General features: G+C 44.7%; 1 protein-coding gene across 1 annotated transcript in view; it reads right to left on the reverse strand.

The window, feature by feature from the left end:
* The window catches only part of ARMC2 (armadillo repeat containing 2), a 112,696-nt gene that overhangs the window by 14,580 nt on the left and 76,101 nt on the right, over positions 1–22,015 (reverse strand). Inside the window, exons 14-16 of the mRNA XM_012753232.3 lie at positions 8,771–9,089; positions 1,067–1,189; positions 641–754 (exon numbers count right to left, since the gene is read on the reverse strand). Coding sequence (XP_012608686.1) covers positions 641–754; positions 1,067–1,189; positions 8,771–9,089 — 556 coding nt within the window. The remainder of the gene's footprint in view (positions 1–640; positions 755–1,066; positions 1,190–8,770; positions 9,090–22,015) is intronic.

A 22,015-nucleotide genomic window follows, 5' to 3' on the forward strand; every position in this document is an offset into this window, starting at 1 on the left:
TCATTTCTAAATACTATTTATACTTTGTACCATTACTACATGAATACATATGCATAAGCAATATTCAAGATAGCTTTGCATATTTTAAAACTCATATTCGTGGCATTCTTCTGTATATATTCTCCTATTGCTAGCTTTTTTGCACCTATGTTACTGTGTTTGAGGTTGACCCATGTGGATATGTAGATGTCTAGTTCATTTATTTTAAATGCTGTAGACCATTTGGTTGCATGAATATTCCATAATGTATTTATCCACTTGCCTGTTGATGGAAATTTAGACTGTTTTCACTTTTTGCTATTACAAGCAAAATGTAATGGACATTCTAGTACATGAAAGAGAATGTCTCTTGAGTCCATGGGAATGATAAGTGCAGATTATATGTTTCCATTAAAAACACAAACACACACACACACATACACGCCATCTCTGCAGAGGCCATTCACAAGGGACAGGGGAACACTGCCAAGGTCCATCTTGGCACCCTGAGCCAGGAGCCTTATGTACAGAATGCAACATAAAAGTCTGCATATCTCAAAGCAGAAATAAATGTAATGTTGTAATGACCCAAGCTCCAAAGGCACTTATGTGCTTGCTGCCAAGAAATGCACATTTATGAATTTAAGTGTCATTAACTCACCATTGTTCTGCACAATGAAATCACAGATGTCACGGTCCTGGGAGAGATTTCCAAAGACGCGCACAGCCTCCAGGACTCCATCCATGTTGTTACTCACAAGCAGCTTTAAGAGCACTGGTGACCACCAAAGAAATAAAACTAGTAAATTTAAGCTTTAATTTAAGCCTAATGGAAACCAATATCATACTAAATACTGGTGATTTAAAAATTAAAAACAATAATAAAATACAAACTGTAAGGGACTTGAACAAGAACTAAGAAACTAATTTTTCCATGGTCTAATTACCCCATGTTCTAATTTCTTAAAATCAGACCTAAGATATTTGTACCAGAAGTCAGAATATATTAATGCCTCCAGTTCTGTACTTAGTAAAATTAAAACCTTAAATGAGCATGCATTTATCCAAACCCAACTCTGAAACTTACATTCAGCAATATACAGTTTTTTGTCTCGAATTACAGAATTCTTCACTTGGTAGTAAGATAAATTGTTGATTGTGGCTGTAGTATTGATCACCAGCTCCTCACAATCATCAAGCGACTTGTATTCTGAAACAAAGTGCAGATAAGGGAATCAAAGACTCCTTGCAGGTGTAGAACCAATGACATAATAACTGCAGCAACAGCACCGCCAGGGACGGGCCGCTGTCCCAGGCAAGGCCTGTGCAAAGGCGCTGGAGGCTCCTTTGGCCACTTTATCCCCCTCGACTCTTCCTGCAGGGAAGTGTACCCAGTGCAAGGGACCGCTCTGGCCAGGGTGGGAGGACACTCCAAGGTCAATCCCTGCTGCCTGGAGGTCTGGAAAAGTCAGGCTGATCTGTGTGGGAAGTAAAGCAGAGGGGCCAATACCCCAGTGAGTGCAGCAGTCTCTAATCCCTCCAGTTTGCCCAGTCCTCAGGCTCTCCCAGGGGTGCCACTAGCAGCGTCTGCACTCTGTTCCCACACCTCCACCTCCTGGCAGGACGATCCATCTGTGACTATCGACCTGCCTTCCAAACACTCAGACTTTGATCCCCTCACCTCCTCCACTACCACCCCAGCCCGCCTCTTACCCCACTGACTTCTCTTCTTCTCCTTTTGCCTCCCGAAGTCTATTCTCAACATGATGATGCTTTAAAAGCTAGTCAGGTCATGGCACTCAGCTCCCAACCCACCAATGGCTCCGCCTCGCTTGGCCCAGAGCCCCCACCTGGGCCGCCCCAGGCCTTCCCTTGCTGGCCTCACCTGCTACTCTGGCCTCCTATCATAGTGCCAATGCCTGTTGCTGGCTTTTGGGGGGCAGGGGGAGAGTGGGGAACAGGGTCTTGCTCTGTCGCCCAGGCTGGAGTACAGTGGCGCGATCTTGGCTCACTGCAGCCTCAAACCCCTGGGCTCAAGCGATCCTCTCAGCCCAGCCTCCCAAGCTGCTGGGATTACAGGAGTGAGACACTGCACCAGCCTCCTGGCTTTGTGAGCACATCAGCATGACCCTGCTGGAGAACCTTTGCGCTGTGAGTCCCTCGGCCTGGAATGCACTCTTCTTCCAGTGACCCCAGTGACCCGTTTGGCTCTCTCCTCATGTCCTTCAAGCTGCGGCTTAGATGCCACCTTGCTGGACACACGTTCCTTAACCAGCCCGCAGTACCACCCTCTATACAACAGCATCGGTGACTCTCTTTTCCCTTCCTCTGCTTTAATTTTCCTCAGAGTACAAGCGACCACCTGATGTTCTATGGGAAGACATTAGCTCCATGAGGACCAGGGATTTGTCTGTTTTATTCCTGGCTGTGCTCCCAGCACCTAGGACAGCGTCTGGCACATAGAGGGTGCTCAATAACTAGGTGCTGAATGCAAGAATGAATGAACAAATGAGTGAATGAACCCGTTAGCTTAGCACATCAGACCCTTAGTGATTCTGTCCCTGCCGACCCTGTCTCCAGACTCGTCCCTGATGCTCTGGTGGCAGTGCAGAGAAGAGCAGAGGCAGGCATGCAGCCGGGAGTATTCCAGAAGCAGCAACAGAGTTTATGCATGGCTGGGTGGCGGTGGAGCGCAGTGGACAGACTGTCCTGGGCAGAGGTGTGAGGGAGAGGAGCCACCCGGATGGGCCCTGGGTTTCTGGCTCACATAGCTGGGTGGATGTTGACCACATTCCCTGAATTAAGGAAGAGGGACTCGGGAAGGTCGTGAGTTCAGCTTTCGATCTGAGGTGCTTATGAAGCACCCACAGGAGAGGAGCGGTAGGCAGTTGGATATAGGGGTCTGGGGATCAGAGGAAGAGTCACGAGACTGGTGATACTGAACTAGCCACAGCAACTTGAATAGCCTCTGCCACTCGCCTCACACCCTGCACTTGTCTGCCCAGTGCCGGATTGCGACTGCCACCTCCACCTGGCCAGCGCCCCCTCGGGATGCCTGGCAGAGGGGCCCCCAGCACCTGGGCACACCTTTGCCCATGCCGTGCCCGCTGTGTTTTACAGGACAGGAAGTGCCTGTCACCTCTTGTGTGAAACCAAAGGTTCTCCGGGAACAAGCAGGGGGGCTATGAGCTGAGTGACGGGGTGGTGCCAGCTCTTAAATTCTCTGACTTAATTATCATATCTTTTGGCCTTCTTTTCCTTTTCATTAAAGGGAAGAGTCTTTTTATGACTTACTACGTTCAAAGGGAGACTCAGTCATTTGTTCAGCTGCAGACACACACTGGCCCTTGAGCCAATGGGCCGTCTACCCACACCAGCCAGCGCAGGGCCAGTGTGTGGCAGACACTCAGCAACTGCTTGGAGAGAGTAAGAGTAAATGAGGCCCTAACTGCCTGTTTTTTAGTGTAAATACACAGGAAGGGAATAGGAACTGGATTATCTTGGACTTTGGTATGGATTCTACAGCAAGATAATATCCTAGTGGCCTCAGTTTTCTAGGGAATCTATGAAAAAATCCCAATTATTTTTGAGGGAGGCAAGATAAAAGAAGGAACATGGGACCCCCAAAAGTATCCCCCTTTTCTTTGGCCATGACTCTGGAGCAGAATCCTGGTGCTTCTACTCATTGGCCATGTGACCTTGACCTTTAACCTCCCTGGGTCTCAGGATCCTTGACTATCAAGTAGGGGTGATAACTGCACCTACATTATAGAGTTGTTGTTACAAAGTTTAAACGAGTTAATATTCATTAAGGGTTTAAAAGAGTGCCTAGTGGGTGCTAAGTAAATGTTTGTTAAAACAATAGACGGGCCATTGGGAATGAAAGCTCGTGGGAAGTCACTAGGTGAACATCTAACCCTTGAGCAAGGAGAGCCCCACAGCACTGCTTCCCTCCACCCCAGACTGGGGCAGTATTTGGGGATCTGTTTTTTCTCTCGTCTTTGTAGAAAAGTTCAATAGCTTGCCCGGAAAATGCATAGTAGCTCTGATAGGTCCCCATATTTGGGCAGCAGGAGTGGCATCTGGGGCAAGAGGATGGGTGCTCACAGCTGCTAAGCACCTATCATGAACAGCATGCCAAGCGCTTTACATGCATTTAACCCCATGAAAGTTAATTGCTAATAATGCTTTAAGTGCACTTATAAGCATTTAAACCCACAATAATTCTCAAAAGGTGTATCTGTCTCAGTCACCTAGGGCTGCCACAACAAAATACCATAAACTGGGTAGCTTGAACCAACAGAAATTTATTTTCTCACAGCTGCGGAGGCTGGACGTCCCAGGTCGGCATGCCAGCACGCTCAGGTTCTGGTCAGGGTCTCTTCCTGCTCGTGGACGGCTGACCTCTCCCTGGGTCCACATGGCAGAGAGACAGAGAAGTCTGGTGTCTCTTCTTCTAAGGGCGCTGATCCTGTCTTGAGGGCCCCATAGCATGACCTCATCTGAGCCTAATTATCTCCCAAAGGCTCCATCTCCAAATGCCATCATCACATTGAAGGTTAGGATTTCAACAGATGGATTTAAGGGGGTCAGATGAAAACACCAAGGCTTACAGAAGTTAAATACTTTGCCTGGCTTCACAGAGCAGACATCTGGATCCAGGTCTGCCTGACCCTACTGTCCTACTCTTTCCATAGCACCCTGCTCAGGCCCAGGACTCAGCATTACTGAGTTCCCATCAGAGCATTAGAGCTGGTTGGGGCAATAAATCTGCCTGCGCAAAGCATGAGAAAACCACACCACCCTCCATAACTGACTTGTGGATATAAGATAAGCTGGAATTTGGAGCTTGCCACTAAGTCAGCAAATCTCTGAGACTAGGGGCTTACTGAGAGGGCTGCTGGTTCTTACCAGAAACATTTTTGATTTTTAAAAGACCCTCTGCAATGAGACTGTCTTCTCTAGGCAAGTCCTGGGGTACAGGCAACTCCTCTGTGAAGGATACAGGGATGAGGGAGGTGGGAAAAAATGACCCCAAAGGACGCCTTTCCCATGTGACTGGGGGACAGTGCCGTGCAGTGAGAGCCATCAGGCTGGTAGGAGTGCTCAGCTCTGAGGATAAACGGGGTGGCAGCTGCTTAGACCTCAGTGGGCACAAGCAGACCAGTGGGTGGGCCTTTCAAGGTTCACAGTCACAGCCTGCTTCTGCTCTTGGGCTGCTCAAAACTGCTTGGCCGGTCAGAGGGGCAGCAGCCTTCTCCTGGAATCTGATCATTGGTTCACACTGATGCAGATAAAGCACGTGGGAAATCAACAGAGATCAGTGTGAGAGGGTTTGGGAGGGCTCAGAAATTCCCCCAGCAGTTGGGCTATGTTAAGGAGAAGGTGGAGGTGGGTGACCCTCTGTCAAGGGTGACTTTTGCCCTCCTATAAGCTTTTGAAGATAAAATCTTTCTGGAGATGGAACAGACAAGGGATCACCTGCTTGCACAAGCTGCCCAAGGGATGGTAGGCTAGAGGCTTTGATCAATCACTGGAGAGCTAGGTTTCTTCACTTTTGCTCAACCTCATATAGTGCTGAGCTCTAAGTCTGCAGAGACTGAGGCATTTCTCAAAGGGAGGCCCTCCACCACCTGCATCAGGACCAGCCAGGGAGCATTTTTAAATGCAGATCCCTGGGCCCTGCACCTAACTGGACCAATCACAGCCTCTGAGGGTAGGACCAAGAATCTGTGCTTTTAACAAGCTCCTCTCGTGGGTCTTATGTGCAAGGACATTTGAGAACCACCTGATTAGTTTCACTGGTCACCTAAGAGCGAAAAAAGAAAAGCAGGCTATTCCTGAGTTCCAGTGACCTCTGGGGGCACACTGGGGAGACTCACCTGGGAATCCCCCACATGCTGAAGGCAGAACACCTGGTGAGGGAGGCACGGAGCAGACGGGCCTAGGGCCCCGCGCTAGCCCTGGCTTCACCCTCGTCTTGGGTCAAATCTGCTTCCCAGCCTCTTTCTCCTGCCCCAAAGCATCACCTTCTTTAGAGTCAAAAGCAAGTTATTTATTCTACCTTAGTTTATAGGTAGAAATGTAATTTCTAGGGTGATAAAATATATATAAAACCATGAATTTTTCCACTTTATACTTGAATATTAATAATGGTGGGAAAACGAATCATGCATAAACTCCTTCACTCGGCTGTTCACAATCATGTAGCCCCAACCCAGGAGTTTGAGGTCTGGGCCTCAGGCCCTTCCCAGGTAGCTGCAGTCAGGTAAGGTGGTGGAGCCTGCACTAGATGAGCGCTCACCCACTGGGCTTCTCTACTTCCTTAGGCTTCTCTACTTCCTCAGGAGCCGCAGAGGCTCACGGTTCCCTGGAGCACTGGGTCTCAACATTTAAAGGGCAGAAGACTCACCTGGGGCAGGGGAAGAGTTAAAAGGCATATTTCAAGACTTTAACGGCATTTTACAGGGTCAGTTTCTGGGTATTTGAATGAGTCCCACAGCTGATGTGAAGCAGTCATTACCTGGCCCCCATAAGGGGAAGGAGCCTCAGCAGACAGAGAAATGTTACAATTCAAATGCTGAAATTTTTGACGTTGTTACAGAAACTGATTTTCTTTCTTTCCTTCCTTTTTTAGAGACAGGGTCTTGCTTTGTTGCCCAGGCATGAGCGCAGTGGCATGATCATAGCTCACTGCAACCTCGAATTCCCGGGCTCAAGGGATCCTCCTGCCTCAGTCTCCTGAGTAGATGGGACTACAGGCGGCAGCCACCACATCCAGCTAATTTTTCTATTTTTTGTAGAGATGGGTCTCACTATGTTGCTCAGGCTGGTTTTGAACTCCTGAGCTCAAGCGATCCTCCCACCTTCGCCTCCCACAGTGCTAGGATTACAGGCGTGCATGAGCCACCGCGCCCAGCCAGAAACTGAATTTCTGTATTAGCTGGATGCATGTTCTCCCACGTGGTTTAATGTGCAGTCAGCAGCTTGGACAGGAGTTCAAGACTAAATTTGTTGACTTTTGAGTTATGACATGGAAGTGATAAGTCACTGGGGCAGATCTTGGTCAGAATTTAAGAATCATTTTTAGAGACAGGCAACAACAAGTGAGGTTTTGGACTCAGCAACTGCCACTTACTAACTTAGGGACCTAGGAAAGTTAATCTATCTCACTGAGCCTGTTTCCTTATCTGTAAAATGCTGAAAATAATAATAACTTCCCCTCCCACTGTTGTGATGCGATAAATACAAAAACACCCCTTTCTACTACAAAGCTCCATGATAAAGAAAAGCATTGTCACTTACACACACAGCTGGCTCGGCTGCTCTGCCCCTCAGGCCCTCAGGCCCATGTGCACCTTGCTTCTGGCACTTGTCATAGCTGTGTGGGTCTTGTCTGTGCACCTGACATCGCTCCCCAGTGAAACAGCTACCTGCCTCTATTTCTGGAATCTTGTTATAAACTGAATGTCTGTGTCTCCCCAGAATCCACATTAACGCCCTACCCCCGAGAAAACCCTTTCCAGATACTGACCCCGCTGGCAACTTGACCTTGGACTTCTGGTCTCCAGAACTGTAAGAAAATACATTTCTGTTGTTTAAGCCACCAAATTTATGGCATTTTGTTATGGCAGTCTGAGCAGACTAAAACAAACTTGTAACATATAGCATAGGGCTGATTATGCTGGAAGGACTCAATGGATGGTTCTTAAATTGACTAAAACGGGTGGGTGGGGGGCTTCACAGATTACCCTAAAACATCGTTTTTGTCAGGCATTAAATTTCCTTTCACAACAAGATCTTTACAAGTCTGATTAGTAGGACTAAATTGATTGCCCTGGATTGCAGTTAATTCCCTACACACCAGTAGGCAGAGGTGCCTGTGAGAAACGACAGGTCTGAGAAGTAGAAAAAGGTGCTGTGAACCGCATGCTGTCCGACTAAAATCCCTGTGTTGAAGCCCTACTCCCAGTATGATTACATGTGAAGGTAGGGCTTCTAAGAGGCATAGAGTTAAATGAGCTCACAAGGGTAGGGTCCTAATCCTACAGGACTGGGGACCTTATAAGAAGAGGAAGAGAGAGAGAGACTGTCCACCTCCCCCAAGTGCTTGCACCAAGGAAAGGCCACGTGAGCACACAGGGAGCAGCTGGCTGTCTGCAAGCCAGGAAGAAGACCCTCACCAGGAACTGAGTTGGCTGGCACCTTGATCTTCAACTTCCCAGCCTCCAGAAGTGTCAGAAATACATTTCCATTGTTTAAGTTGCCCAGTCTGTGTATTCTGTTATGGCAGCCCAAGTAGACTAATACAAGGGGAAAGATAAGAACTGAATGACTGGGGTCTGTAATTACAGATAATATGAGAACCTGAAGGAAAAAAAAGAAATTAACTCTAATCATATGGATTGCCCCAGGACAAATTTGGGATCTTAAACTCTTTGCTTAAACTCTTTATGGCTAGTGTAGCCAATTTTTGTTCATTTGATCAGTGTAATTTTTTAAAATTGCAATATAATTCACAAACCATAGTATTTGCCCCTTTAAAGTGGGTTTTAGTAATAATCTATATTACTATGTTTTCTTTTTCTTTCTTTCTCTCTCTCTCTCTCTCTTTAATCTGGATTACTTTTAAGGCGGTTCTGAACAGAACCTAGCTGTGTTTCCTTCACACAGCTAGGAAAACTGTTCCAAGTGAACCACTTGTACTAATGAAATCCTCACCGCACCCCAACCACAGAACTGTCTGGGAGGCGCGGAAGCCCTGGCTGCAGCCAGCAGCCCCGGTTCTCACCCAGCGTGGTCAGGAGCAGGCCCACTGCTGGCCGGCTGGCAGCCAAGGCCTGGCCGACGCCGGGGTGAATGGCCATGTTGGCCAGCAGGCGGGTCAGCTTGATGAGCAGGTCCTCCGCCTCTGACGGCGGCCTCTGCGCCCGGGGCGGCTCCGCTCCTTCGCAGGCTTGCTTCTGAGAGTGCAGATCGGCTTGGTGGAACGTGTGGAACAAGGACAGCAGAGTTTGGATGCTCCCTTTCTCTTTGGAAAACTGCTCCCGAGCCTGGTTATTCTTCGCTGTCAGGTTGCCAAGAATAAAAACAATACGAATGACTAAATCCTGCAATAAATGAAAGACAAAGAGTTACAAGTGCAAAGGGGCTGGAACGAGTTGTTGGAAAGAGTAGAGCATTTAATTTATTTGCCATTTAATTAATGGTAAGATGGAAGGCGTCTGGCTTCTCCCTCATACAGTATTTGGTTCCCGAGATTGGTGCAAATTGACAGAGATTAAAAGCACTTGGCGGCAATGAAAGCATAGAGACTGATTGATGCCATCAGCTAGGTCTATTAATTTCAGATCCCTCATCTGAAATTCTGGCTGGCTTTTTTCTCTTTTTCTCTTCTGAGAACAATTAGTAGAGTGGGATAGCATTATTAAAAATATGTCATGTAAAGCTAAGTTTTGACAACAACAGGTTTCCTGAGTGTCCGCATCTTTTCCTAAAAATTCATCTCCTGCTCAAGCATTCATTGTGTTTCTGAAAATCAGGTGTTTTCCAAATAGTGGATTGAGTTGCAGAAGGTTTCATAATTTTGGCACTATTGACACTTTGGGCCAGATAATTCTTTGTTGTGGAGTGCTGTCCTGTGCACTGTAGGGTGTTTAGCAGCATCCCTGGCCTCTACCTACTGATGCCAGTAGCACCTCTCCAGATGTGACAACCGAAAATGTCTAAATGTCTCCTGGAAGCAAAATCGCCCCCAGTTGAGAACCACTGCGTTACATACAGACACCACTTTAAAACAGGGCCTGCCAATTCTTGAACAGGGTGTTGGTTACATAAGTGACACTTTTTTTTTCTTTTTGAGAAAGAGTCTGGCTCTGTTGTCCCTGGTAGAGTGCAGAGGTGTCATTACAGCTCACAGGAACCTCAAACTCCTGGGCTCAAGCAATCCTTCTGCTTCAGCCTCCCAAGTAGCTGGGATTACAGGCATAAACTGCGATGCCCAGTTAATTTTTCTATTTTTCTATTTTTAGCTCTTGCTCAGGCTAGTCTCCTACTCCTGAGCTCAAGTGATCCTTCCGCCTGGGCCTCCCAGAGTGCTAGGAGCACAGGTGTGAGCCATCATGCCCAACACTTTCATAATTATTTGCTAAGTTGTGCATATATATTTTATATACTTCTCTGTATACAGCTATATTTCACAATTTTAAAATGCCTTTAAAAAATCCCAAGCTGAGAACTTGTTAAAATTAAAGAAGATACAAAAATCATTATGTTTTTAGTTTGACAGCAACGCACGGACACATAAATCAAGATTAGCCTCCCCGTGGGTGGTGAAGGAAGTCCCCTGGGGAGAGGCGACTTCAAAGGACTACTCACTGAGGGGCTATAACTGCCCTGAGTGCTAATATTTACTGTGACACTGTGCCATTTTACAGACAAGAAACTGGGGCTTGGAGAAACTGGCCAGGTCACATGGCTGGTGAGGGGTAGAGTCCGGATTTGAATCTGGGATTACTTGCACTCTGGAGTCCTTTCTACACCAAATCCTGCTTCCCATACAGGTGTCTCTTAGTTTATCTCCTGCCTTCTAGCAGAACAGTTAAAGAATTATCTCCTTTTAAAATGCAAATATGTACCCAGAGGGATTACCATAAACCTGCCTTTGTTTATCAGATTAATAGTTAGCAGCAGCCTCAAGGAAGGGGGACAAAGGGCAGAGGGCTGGGCCCACTTTCATCAAAGAGTGCATGTCCAGGTGGGCCCCTGGGGGCCACCTGAACAGGGTATCGGGCGGTGCAAAGGACAGCAGAGGATCAGGGACGAAGGGCAGCTTGTGGATTTGCCCTAGGACCTCTGCCAACACCAACTGGTTCCTGCTTGTCCTTGAAAAAAAAAAAAAAAAAAAGTCTGCACTGACACTCACTGGCAGAGAAGACAGGCTGCCACTTACGCAGCTGGGAACCATTTGCCAAACATTAAGAAAGGATGGAGCCCAACACCATGGCAAAAACTGGAGCCCTTCCAGGAGAGAGTTCATTTTTGGAAGCATTTCAACTCACAGCAGTCAACCAATCATAGCAGCCATCCAATTAGGAGAACCTGCTCCTGCCTCCACCTGGAGAAATGGAACGTTGGCCGCTGATAATTTCTCAACGCTGGGGGGCTGGGAGCACACACTCATAAACAAGCATTAGATATGGTGCTCTGAAGCTGTATAATCTATTCGAGAAGACAAGGCTAACATATGTGCGGGGAAAGCAAAGACTAAAACAGCTAAGCAAGAAGCTAGACACTGAAGGGGGTTGTGAATTCCAGCTCCAGAGCCAGGTGGGCTGGGCTCACACAGGTCACTGTACTTACCTCTCTGTGCCTCCATTAACTCATGGGCAAAATGGGGAAACTATCTGTGAGATAGAAAACTATCTGTGAGATAAACTGTGAGATTTCATGAGATAAAACAGGCAAAACAAAAATTGTTTGTGCTGGCGTGGATGCGGAGAGAGAGGAACACTCCTACACTGCTGGTGGGACTGCAAACTAGTTCAACCTCTGTGGAAAGCAATATGGAGATATCTTAAAGTGATACAAGTGAATCTACCATTTGATCCAGCAATCCCATTACTGGGCATCTACCCAAAAGATCCAATGACATTCTAAAAAAAGACACCTGCACTTGAATGTTTATAGCAGCACAATTCATAATTGCAAGGCTGTGGAAACAGCCCAAGTGCCCATCAATCCAAGAATGGATTAATAAAATGTGGTATATGTATACCATGGAGTACTCACCAGCAAACTGGTATTAACTGAGCAGCATCTAAATGGACACATAGGTACTACAGTAATAGGGTATTGGCCAGGTGGGAGGGGGAGGGGGAGGGGGCGGGTATATACATACATAATGAGTGAGATGTGCACCATCTGGGGGAGGGTCATGCTGGAAACTCAGACTTGTGGGGGGAGGAGGGAAAGGGCATTTATTGAAACCTTAAAATCTGTACCCCCATAATATGCTGAAATAAAAATAAATTAAAAAAAATTGTTTGAACTTTTTGTGTATTATCAATAAAATGCTGACTAATGAATAACATTCAACTCTGTGGACAGACCCAACAGTCTTAGAAGGGTTTAAAGAGGATGCTCAGTGCTCAGTGGAGGGAACAGCAGGGTTATCACAAAGGGGTCTGAGTTTAACCTAGGGAAATGAGCCTATGTCTGCAGGGAGGAGAGTGAGCTGGCAGGGGAAGAGGAGTCCTGAGAGTATCTGGAACAATCTCCTTCGTGGGCCTGGGGTCATCTTCTCATTCTTTGATCATCTGATTGTTCCCTAAAGAAGCTGAATCCTGTGGGCCTGAAATCTAAAACTAGCACACACAATTTGATTATAATATTCAAATCCCGCTTCACATAAAACCAGAGGTTATATAGCAAAGGCCCTTCCCTGGGCTCTGAAAGGAGAGCACTGACTTGGTAGCTTCTCTTCCACCCTGGCCAGACCCAGTAGAAAAGCAGAAAAGCGGCCTTACAGTCAGGACAGGGGTATTTCCAAGTATTAAGCTCCTTAAAGGAAAATTCCATTTTATATTTTTAAGCTGAGGACTCTGAGCAAAATTTTCATGTCAGCTTTGATACATGTTTTCTGATTAAATACACTATGACACAAGTTCCACTTCTGGAAAATCATCATCATCATAATAATAGCAGCAGCAGTAGTAGTAGCAGCAACTAACACAATAACACAGTACTTATGATGTTCCAGGCACTGTTCTAAGCATTTATAGTAATATACACAAATTAGCTAATTCACTAAAAATGATAAATTCCACATCTTTAATCTGAACAAAGCTATTTGCGATCTCTTTTACAATCCAGAGAGCAACCTCCCTCATACACTTGACAGCAGTTATGTTAACAATGTTTGAACTTCAACATGATCCCTGGATTACACTGTTCTCCCACTGCCACAAAAGCACATTGAACAAGACAGAGAAGATGTTATGAGTGATTTTGAATGATTTCTTAAGAAATGTAATAAATAGTTGCACTCTGCTCCCTAAATCATTACCAGGACTAGTCAATTTACCCCCTACATGTCACTGCCATCCTCTGAGGATGCCGGCTGGCCGTCGTCTCCCCAGGCCTTGCTGCTGCACCTCCGCCTACCTGGACTGGCTTGTCTTGGTCTAACCCGGCAGGCTGCGTAGGCCTGCGCCACCTCCACCTGGCAGCGCTGATTTGCCAGGGGTATTTAGACCAGACTCCTGGCTGTAGGTAAAAGCAGATTTCCTTAGTGAGCATTATTCTTCAAAATTCAAATTACCTCTACCCACTGTCACATGTGGTCTAATCTAGGAAGACTAAGTGCTGCTTTTCTTTTTCCAAAAATTCCTTCAGGCTCCTTCCGCTTCTAAAATTCTTTGATTCTAATATTTCTGTAGGCCCTAACGCGGTGCAGATTGTTAAGCCTAAAGTGGGGAAGAAGAAACTCTAGGCTGTGGGGCAGCAAGAGTTAACACTGTCACAATCCCTCTTCCCTGCCTTCAGATGGAAAAAGGAGGGGGTGGTTCCTGGCAGCCGCGGTGCCAACTGAAGCATGGCATGCGAGCGCAACAAATGGGGTGGCAGATTGCGCCGTCTGCAGCACCAAACTTCCAGCAACTGCTATGCTCGCTGTTTCTGTCCTCTTTCCCAAGGTTGGCTAAGGCATCTTTTTCTTTTCTTTCCTCTTTTCTCAAATATATCTTCCGTGGATCTAGGGAGTATGGAATAGGCCAGAATAGAAGCAGTCTCACAGGAGGTTGGCAGAGGTGGTGTTTCCTCTTGCCCGTGCCAGAGCTTGTCTTGACTCATCTGGAATGCTGAAGGAGGAGGCTGAGCAAGGGGGCTTGGCAAGGCCCCTCGCCTCGCCACGGGTGGCCCCTGCCCCCACATCCTGCACTCTGAAACCACCCCGGCTGAAGCAAGGTCTGCACTGGGCAGGATTACTAGGAGATTGTCTGTTGTTCCACAGCCCGATCCATCTCAAGCCCACAAAATATCACTTAATTAAATATCCTTTAAAGATTTGTCAAAATTAAACCAAGGCCAAAATTGCCGATTTGTAGGGAGCACCAATCCCACAGCAGAAAATGATTTCATCAATATGCAGTTCTCCTTTGAGGCACAGACTCCCTCCTTTATTCTTAGACAATATCTGAGAATCATCTATAAATGAACACTCCGCTTTCATAACATTTTTATTAAATTTAACACAAAGTTACATATTCATACCACAACTATGTGGTTTTGAAGTAGCAAAATGAAGATGAATCAGGACAGACAGGACAGAGAATTTTGTTTTTCTAAAGAAGGCAGTCTAGTATAACCAGTTCATATTGACTTTCTGATTCTGCTTAAAACAGAATCAGCCTGGCAACAGCTATGGCCAACCAGAACTTAGACGAACAGGTACACCTACTGCAAAACGCCCGACCTCAACAGAGCATCCCAGTCCTGGCTTGTGGGACATTCTCCTTCGTTTAGCATATGTTGTGCCCTTATGAGCAAGCACGTGACTCAGTCTGAACGGGCCCCACAAGCCTGAAAATGAAGTTATTTTAACAGAACAAAGCAAGCAGCAGGACACTGCTCAACAGAATGGGCTATGTCGGATCTCCAACAGCAGCAGCAGTAGCAGTAGCTGTTACAGTAGCTGTTAAATGTCACATCCTGTGTGAGAGACATTGGCCCAAAGCCAATGAAGGAGATTTAACCCTGACTCAGAGATGTGGAGACGGAGCCTTCAGGAGACTCACTAGGCCCAAAGTCAAACACTGGTGCGGAGAAGAGCCAGGACTTGAACAATCCCTTCTGTTCACACTAATGGTTTCCAAAACCACCTCCAGCCCAACTCTCTGTTCCCAGTGACCCTCGCTGCCCCAACCCCCCAGCCCAGCACCATCAATTCCTCTCTATTCCACACCCCTCACAACCAGTCACCAAGTCCTCTCAACTCTGTCATCTCAAAGTGTCCCCCAACTGCCCCGTCCATGCCTGCGCTGGCTAATCTAGCTATAGACTGCTGTCAGAGACCCTTTACAGCCTTCTCCTCTGCAGTCGACAGTAACGCCACTTCCTGAAGCTCTTACCTCATCCCTTTGCTCAAAAACATCCGCTGTCTATTAAATAAATGTCAGAGCCGGCACCCAGCGCACCATCTGGGCTGTGCGACCACTGCAGCATTACCTCACACGGCTCCCCACCCACGGCCACCACAGTGAGCGCGGCCCTCCCCGGCTCCCACACCCTTCCTACCGGACCTTAAAATAACTGATGTGCATAATGGTGACCATGGGGAAGGAACGATATCAAGCTGTCACAGAAAGAATAAACTATGTTCCAAAGACTCCACTTAGGAGAGAACTACTTCTACTAAGTAAAGGCAAATAATTTTATATAGATTTTCAAGAATAGGTTGAAACTGAAGGGGGTGTAAATGTCTTTAATATCCGAACCCTCTCCTAACCAGAAAATTAATCAAGATGCCCTGTTTAAAATTTGGTTACAGACTTCTCATGCCTGAGAGCTGAATCGGGATTTGCAATTTGCATTGTTTATCCAACTTTCTACCCTTGTACAAAACCCAAACGTTAACTGAGTTTGCAGGTGGCTTAAAGAACAGATACCTTTGAGCAAACTGGAAGACAGACCGTGTGCTACTGCAAACATGCTAACTAACAATCGGGCACAGAAAGTGGGTCAACAATTTGCATAAGTGTTTAACTTTATAGAATGGAAGAATCTGAAATGTTGGCGACCCAAAACCAAGAATCTAAGTAGAAAATCATTTTAAAACCAGAGGAGACTGTACTTGATTCCTCTCGCCATCCCTCTATCCATCCTATCAGCAATCATTTATTGAGCACTCACTAGATTCCTCTGAATGCAGCTGTAACTCAAAGTACTAGAATTTCACTGTGTTCAGTTCTTTTTTAAGCTAACAGACATCAGGTGTTTGGGTTCCGTGCTGAGTGGAGGAAGGGCCAGTTTCACAAGGGCAAAGCGGCAGGAACTGGAAAGAATGAACAGGCTAAGGGTTTATTGTGTAGCCTGCCCAGACGGTCAGGGTTGCAGACCAAGGCCAAGGCTGAAAATGGAGCGTGCTCAGCCAAATGCTCCCAGCACCTACTGGGAAGGTGCCTACGAGGGGCTGGGAAGACAGCCACAGGACACACTCCTACCAGGGAGAAGGCTGAAGGCCAGCCGGAGCCAAGATGAACAAATCCTCGATGGCCCCAAAGAGCATGGAGAAGAGAGGTCGTGTTCTCTCTGGACTGCTGAATGGCTGTGGTTGCATTAGAAATGAACAGCTAGAAAAACGGTGGATGTTTTTGCTTTCAGCCCATACTATCCAGACATTCCGAGTCTCAATTTCTGACACCAGGACAGTTAAGCATTCCAAATCAGTGTCCCTGTGTACACAAGGCTGAAGACAACATATGCTAATAGAAGTCTGAACGGAGTGAGAGAGGCGTGACCTTAACAGCAGCACCACCAGGGCGATTCCCAGTGTCTGCGAAGCCTCCAAAGATGGTCCTGCCTCTGGAAATTGTTTTAAAAAACCAAGAAATGAACCCTATCTACAAGAGGAGAGGATTAAATAGAAGTGAGTCAATGGACACATGGGGAAATGGAGATAAAGGTTGTCCTTTTCAGATTGTGACCTTTGCGAAATATTGCCAGTCTTTTAAAAGTCTTATTTGAGACATTTTACCAGATCCCTTGCCCAGCAGATATTTACAGCAGAAGTGGGGAAAATCCCTTCATGTTCTTCCAGAAAACAAACGCAGGCATATTTTGCTGCGACGCTAAATGTGGCAACACTGACGTCAGAGGCGCCTCCTAAGGCGGACTCTGCTTCCCGGGGCTGATAGCAACCCCGCGCTTCCCTTCGTTATTAAGCCCATCTGTTTGCACATTTGGTTTGTACCAAATGCAGTTTACACCATAAAGCAGACAATATGTGCATCTGTCTTAAGTGAGATTTGTCATTTAGCTGAATTTTGGTCAGTGTTTTTAATAGATACTTCACCCGACTCTGAAGTTTAGCTTTCACATTGCATCAGGCCGGCTGAAATGCTGGTTCTGTCCCAGCGTTTGTGCGTGTGGGAACTGGAGTCACTAGTTGTATCATGGATCTTAGACAAATTAACCACATAGATATGAGCCAAAGGCATCTCCCTGGCTCTCCCTGCAGAAGTCTTTCATGAGAGCTGGAAGGAGCTGGCACCTTTCCATGGAGACCGCTGAGGACCCAGAAGCCCCGGCTATCCCGTCAGAGACAGACCGAGGCCCGCTTCACCCAGGGCTGTGAGCAGAGACAGGTGGTGTAAACCAGACCGTGTTCTAGTTTAAACAAACTAATCACTCTCAATTTATCTGTTGCAAACTGGCAAAGGTTAGATATGAGTATATATTATGAACTGTCTCAAAACAGGACAGCTGCAGGAATACTTGCTGATTATTTTAACAGCAAAATTTGGTGTTTGTTTCACTAACAAGTCAACAACTCATGCTCCTCTGGCTATTATGGTGAACGTGCCTCCCCTCTGAGCGCCCTGAGCAGAAGGCCCTGTGTGCACTGCCCCCTCCCAGCGGCCCACTCTGGCCAGTGCCTGCAGCCTCATCCGTGCAAACTAGGTTTGGTCCCAGGACAACTTGTTTTGACACAAGTTTGGCAGAGAAAATCCGTGGAAGAGGCTAACGTACCATCCTGTTTTCTCCAGCTAAGACTCTGTCTCTGAGCTGCCAGTGCAAAAGGCAAAAGGTGAGTGGTTATTACCACTTATTAGGAAACCTACAGCACCTGGTGGGGCTTGCCAATTTGGTTCCCTCTTTGTCAGAGAGATTCACTGTCGGCCACATTCCTGTAGAGGAAGACTGGCCCTGATTTGATTAATCACTTTAAAATCTCTTGAGGTTTTGTGGGACCTGCCCCTGCTGTCAATATTGGAGAAAAGTATTTCAAGGAACCAACTTAATAACTTATACTATAGGCTCCCAAAAACCTGCTGCTCACTTGAAACAAATAAAAAAAAAATTAGAAATCTCACTACTTTAAAACCCATTATCTGTCTTTATAATATTGCTTTTTTAAAAAAAAATATATACATATATCCATGTTCCTTGTAAATATTAATGATTTCTACACATTCTACAGATGTGTAGAAAATAAAAGTGAAAACCTCTCCCTTCACCCCTCATTATGGATGGACTTAATACATACAGATTAAAGTATATTTAGAAAGACCCATTCTTATATGCTGAAATCGGACTTTACCTTGACAAGAGATATAGAATATAAAAATAATGGACATTTTTTTCTTTTGATATTTTCTCATGGTAAATAAAAAATTCTATTTTTTTCCCCCTTTAATGGAAAACAACAGCAGATGGAGAAGGAAATATTCTGCTCCTCCCGACAGCAATCAGCTCTGATGCTACCTGGTTCAAAACAGGATTTCCCCCTTGGTGGACTGTGACAGCTACTGGCAACTTCCTGTGAAACTCCCCACCCACCTGCTAAGATCATTTAGAGAGGTGTGTGTAGGTGACATTTCATTTATCACTATAAAGGGTGTTTTTTTTTCTTTATTCTTTTTTTTTTTTTAAGATTTCTGTTTTCATGTTTTTTGAAAACACAGCCATAAACATGATTTAATTTAAAAATGAGTCTTTAAAAAAATGAAACTTTTGCTGATTCTACATGTAGTCAGGCTTTTAAGACAGAGGCACTACTAACCTCTCAGAACAAAGATAATATATACTCTTTCTGATTGTTTAATTACTTGGTGATAGCTATGTATATTAAGACAGGGGTCCCCAACCTTTTTGGTACCAGGGACTGGTTTCATGGAAGACAATTTTTCCACAGACTGGAGAGGGGAATAATTTCAGGATGATTCAAGCACATTCCATTGATTGTGCAGTCAAACCTCTCTGCTGATGATAATCTGTATTTGCAGCCGCTCCCCAGCGCTAGCATCACCGCCTCAGCTCCACCTCAGATCATCAGGCATTAGAGTCTCATAAGGAGACGCAACCTAGATCCCTCGCACGTGCAGTTTACAGTAGGGTTTGAGCTCCTATGAGAATCTAATGCCTCGGCTGATCTGACAGGAGGTGGAGCTCAGGCGGTGACGTGAGAGATGGGGAGTGGCTGTAAATACAGATGAAGCTTCCACTGTCCCACCACTCACCTCCTGCTGTGTGGCCCGATTCCTAACAGGCCACGGATCCATGGTACCAGTCCATGGCTTGGGGATTGCAATATTAAGAGACTACAAAAGCTTCCAAAGTATATTTCTCCAACAATAACTATAGGAAGCAATCATTCAATTTAAGTAAGTTGCTAGGGCTGATTTACATTTCCAAGATCAGTTCCAAGCCTCAGCCTCAAAGTAAATCTCAAGTGTAGCAAAGTTTTTAAACACCACAGATCAATACACTCACATCAGAACATTAAGGAAAGAGGAAAAACAAACTGTCATATTTATCTGGCCACCTTGGCCAAGGGAAACATGAATGAATCTAAGATGCTGTGCTGGTTTGAAGTAATTTAAAGTCCATCATTTCTGTTTTGCTGTTGTTTGTGGCAGCCCACCAACATGAAAATTGTGGAAAAGAATTCTTGTTATTTCCTCTTCCAAACTAGGAAGAGGAAAGTAAATATTTAAGGAAGAAGTACTTCAGTATTAGAAAAAAATATTTTATAGCACTTTACAGATTCCAAAGCATTTCACGTATTCAAAATTCTTTCTCTGAGCACTTCTCAGGAGCCTACCATGCCAAGCATCATTTCAGATTTATCAAGACAAAGTCTGTGTCCTTTATAAACTTTTGGTAGTGGGAGAGTCAGCCACATAAATGACAACCACTTGGAGAAACACCCAAAAAGTTTACAAAGATTTATGGGAATTTTAGGTTAATAATTTTAGGAAGTAGTTGGCACACATAACTACTTCTTTATAGCCAGAACTCTTTCCTCGATCTTTAAAATATTTTGGTCTTGAGGAAAATATAAATTATGTATTTTTATTACTAGCAAAAAATCAAAGTGATAGCTTAAAACTATAACATTTCAATCTTTATTATAAAGTAAAAGACAGTATCTGGCTGAAGCATCATTTTTAAAAAGTCAGAAACATGACTCTCCTAAAAATATACAACGAACACATTTAAAAATTATTTACCTCATTAATGAGGGAGCCAAGACCATGGTAAAGTTGGTCCCGAGAATTCTCGATTGAAGAACTGGGAATTTTACAGACACTTAGAAGAATATTAGAATAAGATTTCTAGGTGAGATACACACCTGACTCATAGCCTACAAGGGAATTAAACCATAACGTTTGAGGTGATCCTGTCTACCAGGCAGAAATCTAAAAAAATTAATGTGTAACTTCATAGTGTCTGGGTTCTAATCAAATAGTAAATAGTAAGTTCAAACACTGACACATTGGCCTGGAGAAGTAAGCCCTGATCAGGCCATTCCACAAGCCCCGTGTGACTGTCAGGACCCGCCTCTTCTCACTCCACACCTGATTTCTAAGGTTTGGGTAGTTTTTCTTAAACCTAATGAAGTGGTTACGATCATAAGCATACTGCTTGGGGCCTTAGCTGGGAGTGTACTAGCTATGTTACAGTCTTTAAAATGATTCTCTGAGAGGGAGAAGTTGGTCTTGGGAGGCTTCACAGAGAAGGGGGCACGAGAGCTACATCTTGAAATGTGAACTGGCTTTGAAGAGAAGTGACAGAGAAATTTCATCAAAGAGTCTCTTAGGCTTTTCTCACTAAGAGCCTGTTCATGTTCAATTTTAGACTTTGTAGGTGTTACTTTTTTTTTTTTTTTTAAAGAGATAAGGTCTTGCTATGTTGCTCAGGATGGACTTGAACTTCTGGGTTCAAGCTCTCCCAAGTAGCTGGGACTACAGGCACTACCCCCACCACACCCAGCTTAGCTGTGACTTTTAATAAGCTTCGTTATGAGGTTTCCCTGCTAATTGCAAGCAAATAATTGCAGAAGGGCAGATAGACCATGAAAGGCAGGGGTAGCAACCAACAGAAAGGGAAGAGAGAGAAAATCTACAGAAGAAGACACAGACATTTAAAGAACCTCATTGATAGACTCAGGCTCCCAGCGTGGGACAAATAGCCTCTAGAGCATTAATTAATGGTTGTAATAATAACCTTTGGCATCAAGAAGAGGTTAAATTACTTTTAATATCCTCTAAGAAGGACAGGAAATATGTAGTATATTTGAATATGATTTTCACCACAATGATTAGAATAAGGTTAGTGATTAAGCAGAAAAATTATGCATTTCTTCGATGCTTCTGAATGAATATGTTACTGTACATAGTTTACAAGGTGCTCTTTATTCTTTGGAAATTAAAATTAAATTAAATTAAATTAAAATAATTTTAATAAGAACACAAAATTATAATATAAGTCAATAGAGAAAAATGTGGTTTTTCAATACCAGCTTTGCTTTATAGGTAACTACTGGACTAAAATGAAAAGTAGTTTAGTGAGAAGGTGGTAAAATTTTATGCCAATTAAACTTTAGACAATTAGTCATTTGAACCAGAAAAAGCATACCCTTAGCCCATGCTGACATCTCAAGTCTCTCACATTAGCAAGACACCAGGATTTTTTTCTGTTTATTCAATGTGGCCACCATCTAAACTATAATCAGAGAAACAAAATAGTATCTACTAGTAATGCCATAGGGCTATTTGTCAGTACTCGATTGATAGATTTTTTCTTTTTAAAAAATTATAGGTTACAACATAATTTGAAATCAAACCATTAAACAGAAGTGTTTTCTTTCAACCACATTTGAAACTTCCAGTGCAGGACAAAGAAGTCTTCTCCAATTAAAGACATCTAAGTCATCCAAGATCAAAACACCAAAACAAAAAGAATAATGATGGTAAAATAAAATTAAAATGAAAATCCCTAAAATTAAATTACAAAACAAAGTACATAAATAAAT

The sequence above is a fragment of the Microcebus murinus genome, chromosome 5 (assembly GCF_040939455.1).
Source record: "Microcebus murinus isolate Inina chromosome 5, M.murinus_Inina_mat1.0, whole genome shotgun sequence".
Taxonomy (NCBI): Eukaryota; Metazoa; Chordata; class Mammalia; order Primates; family Cheirogaleidae; genus Microcebus; species Microcebus murinus.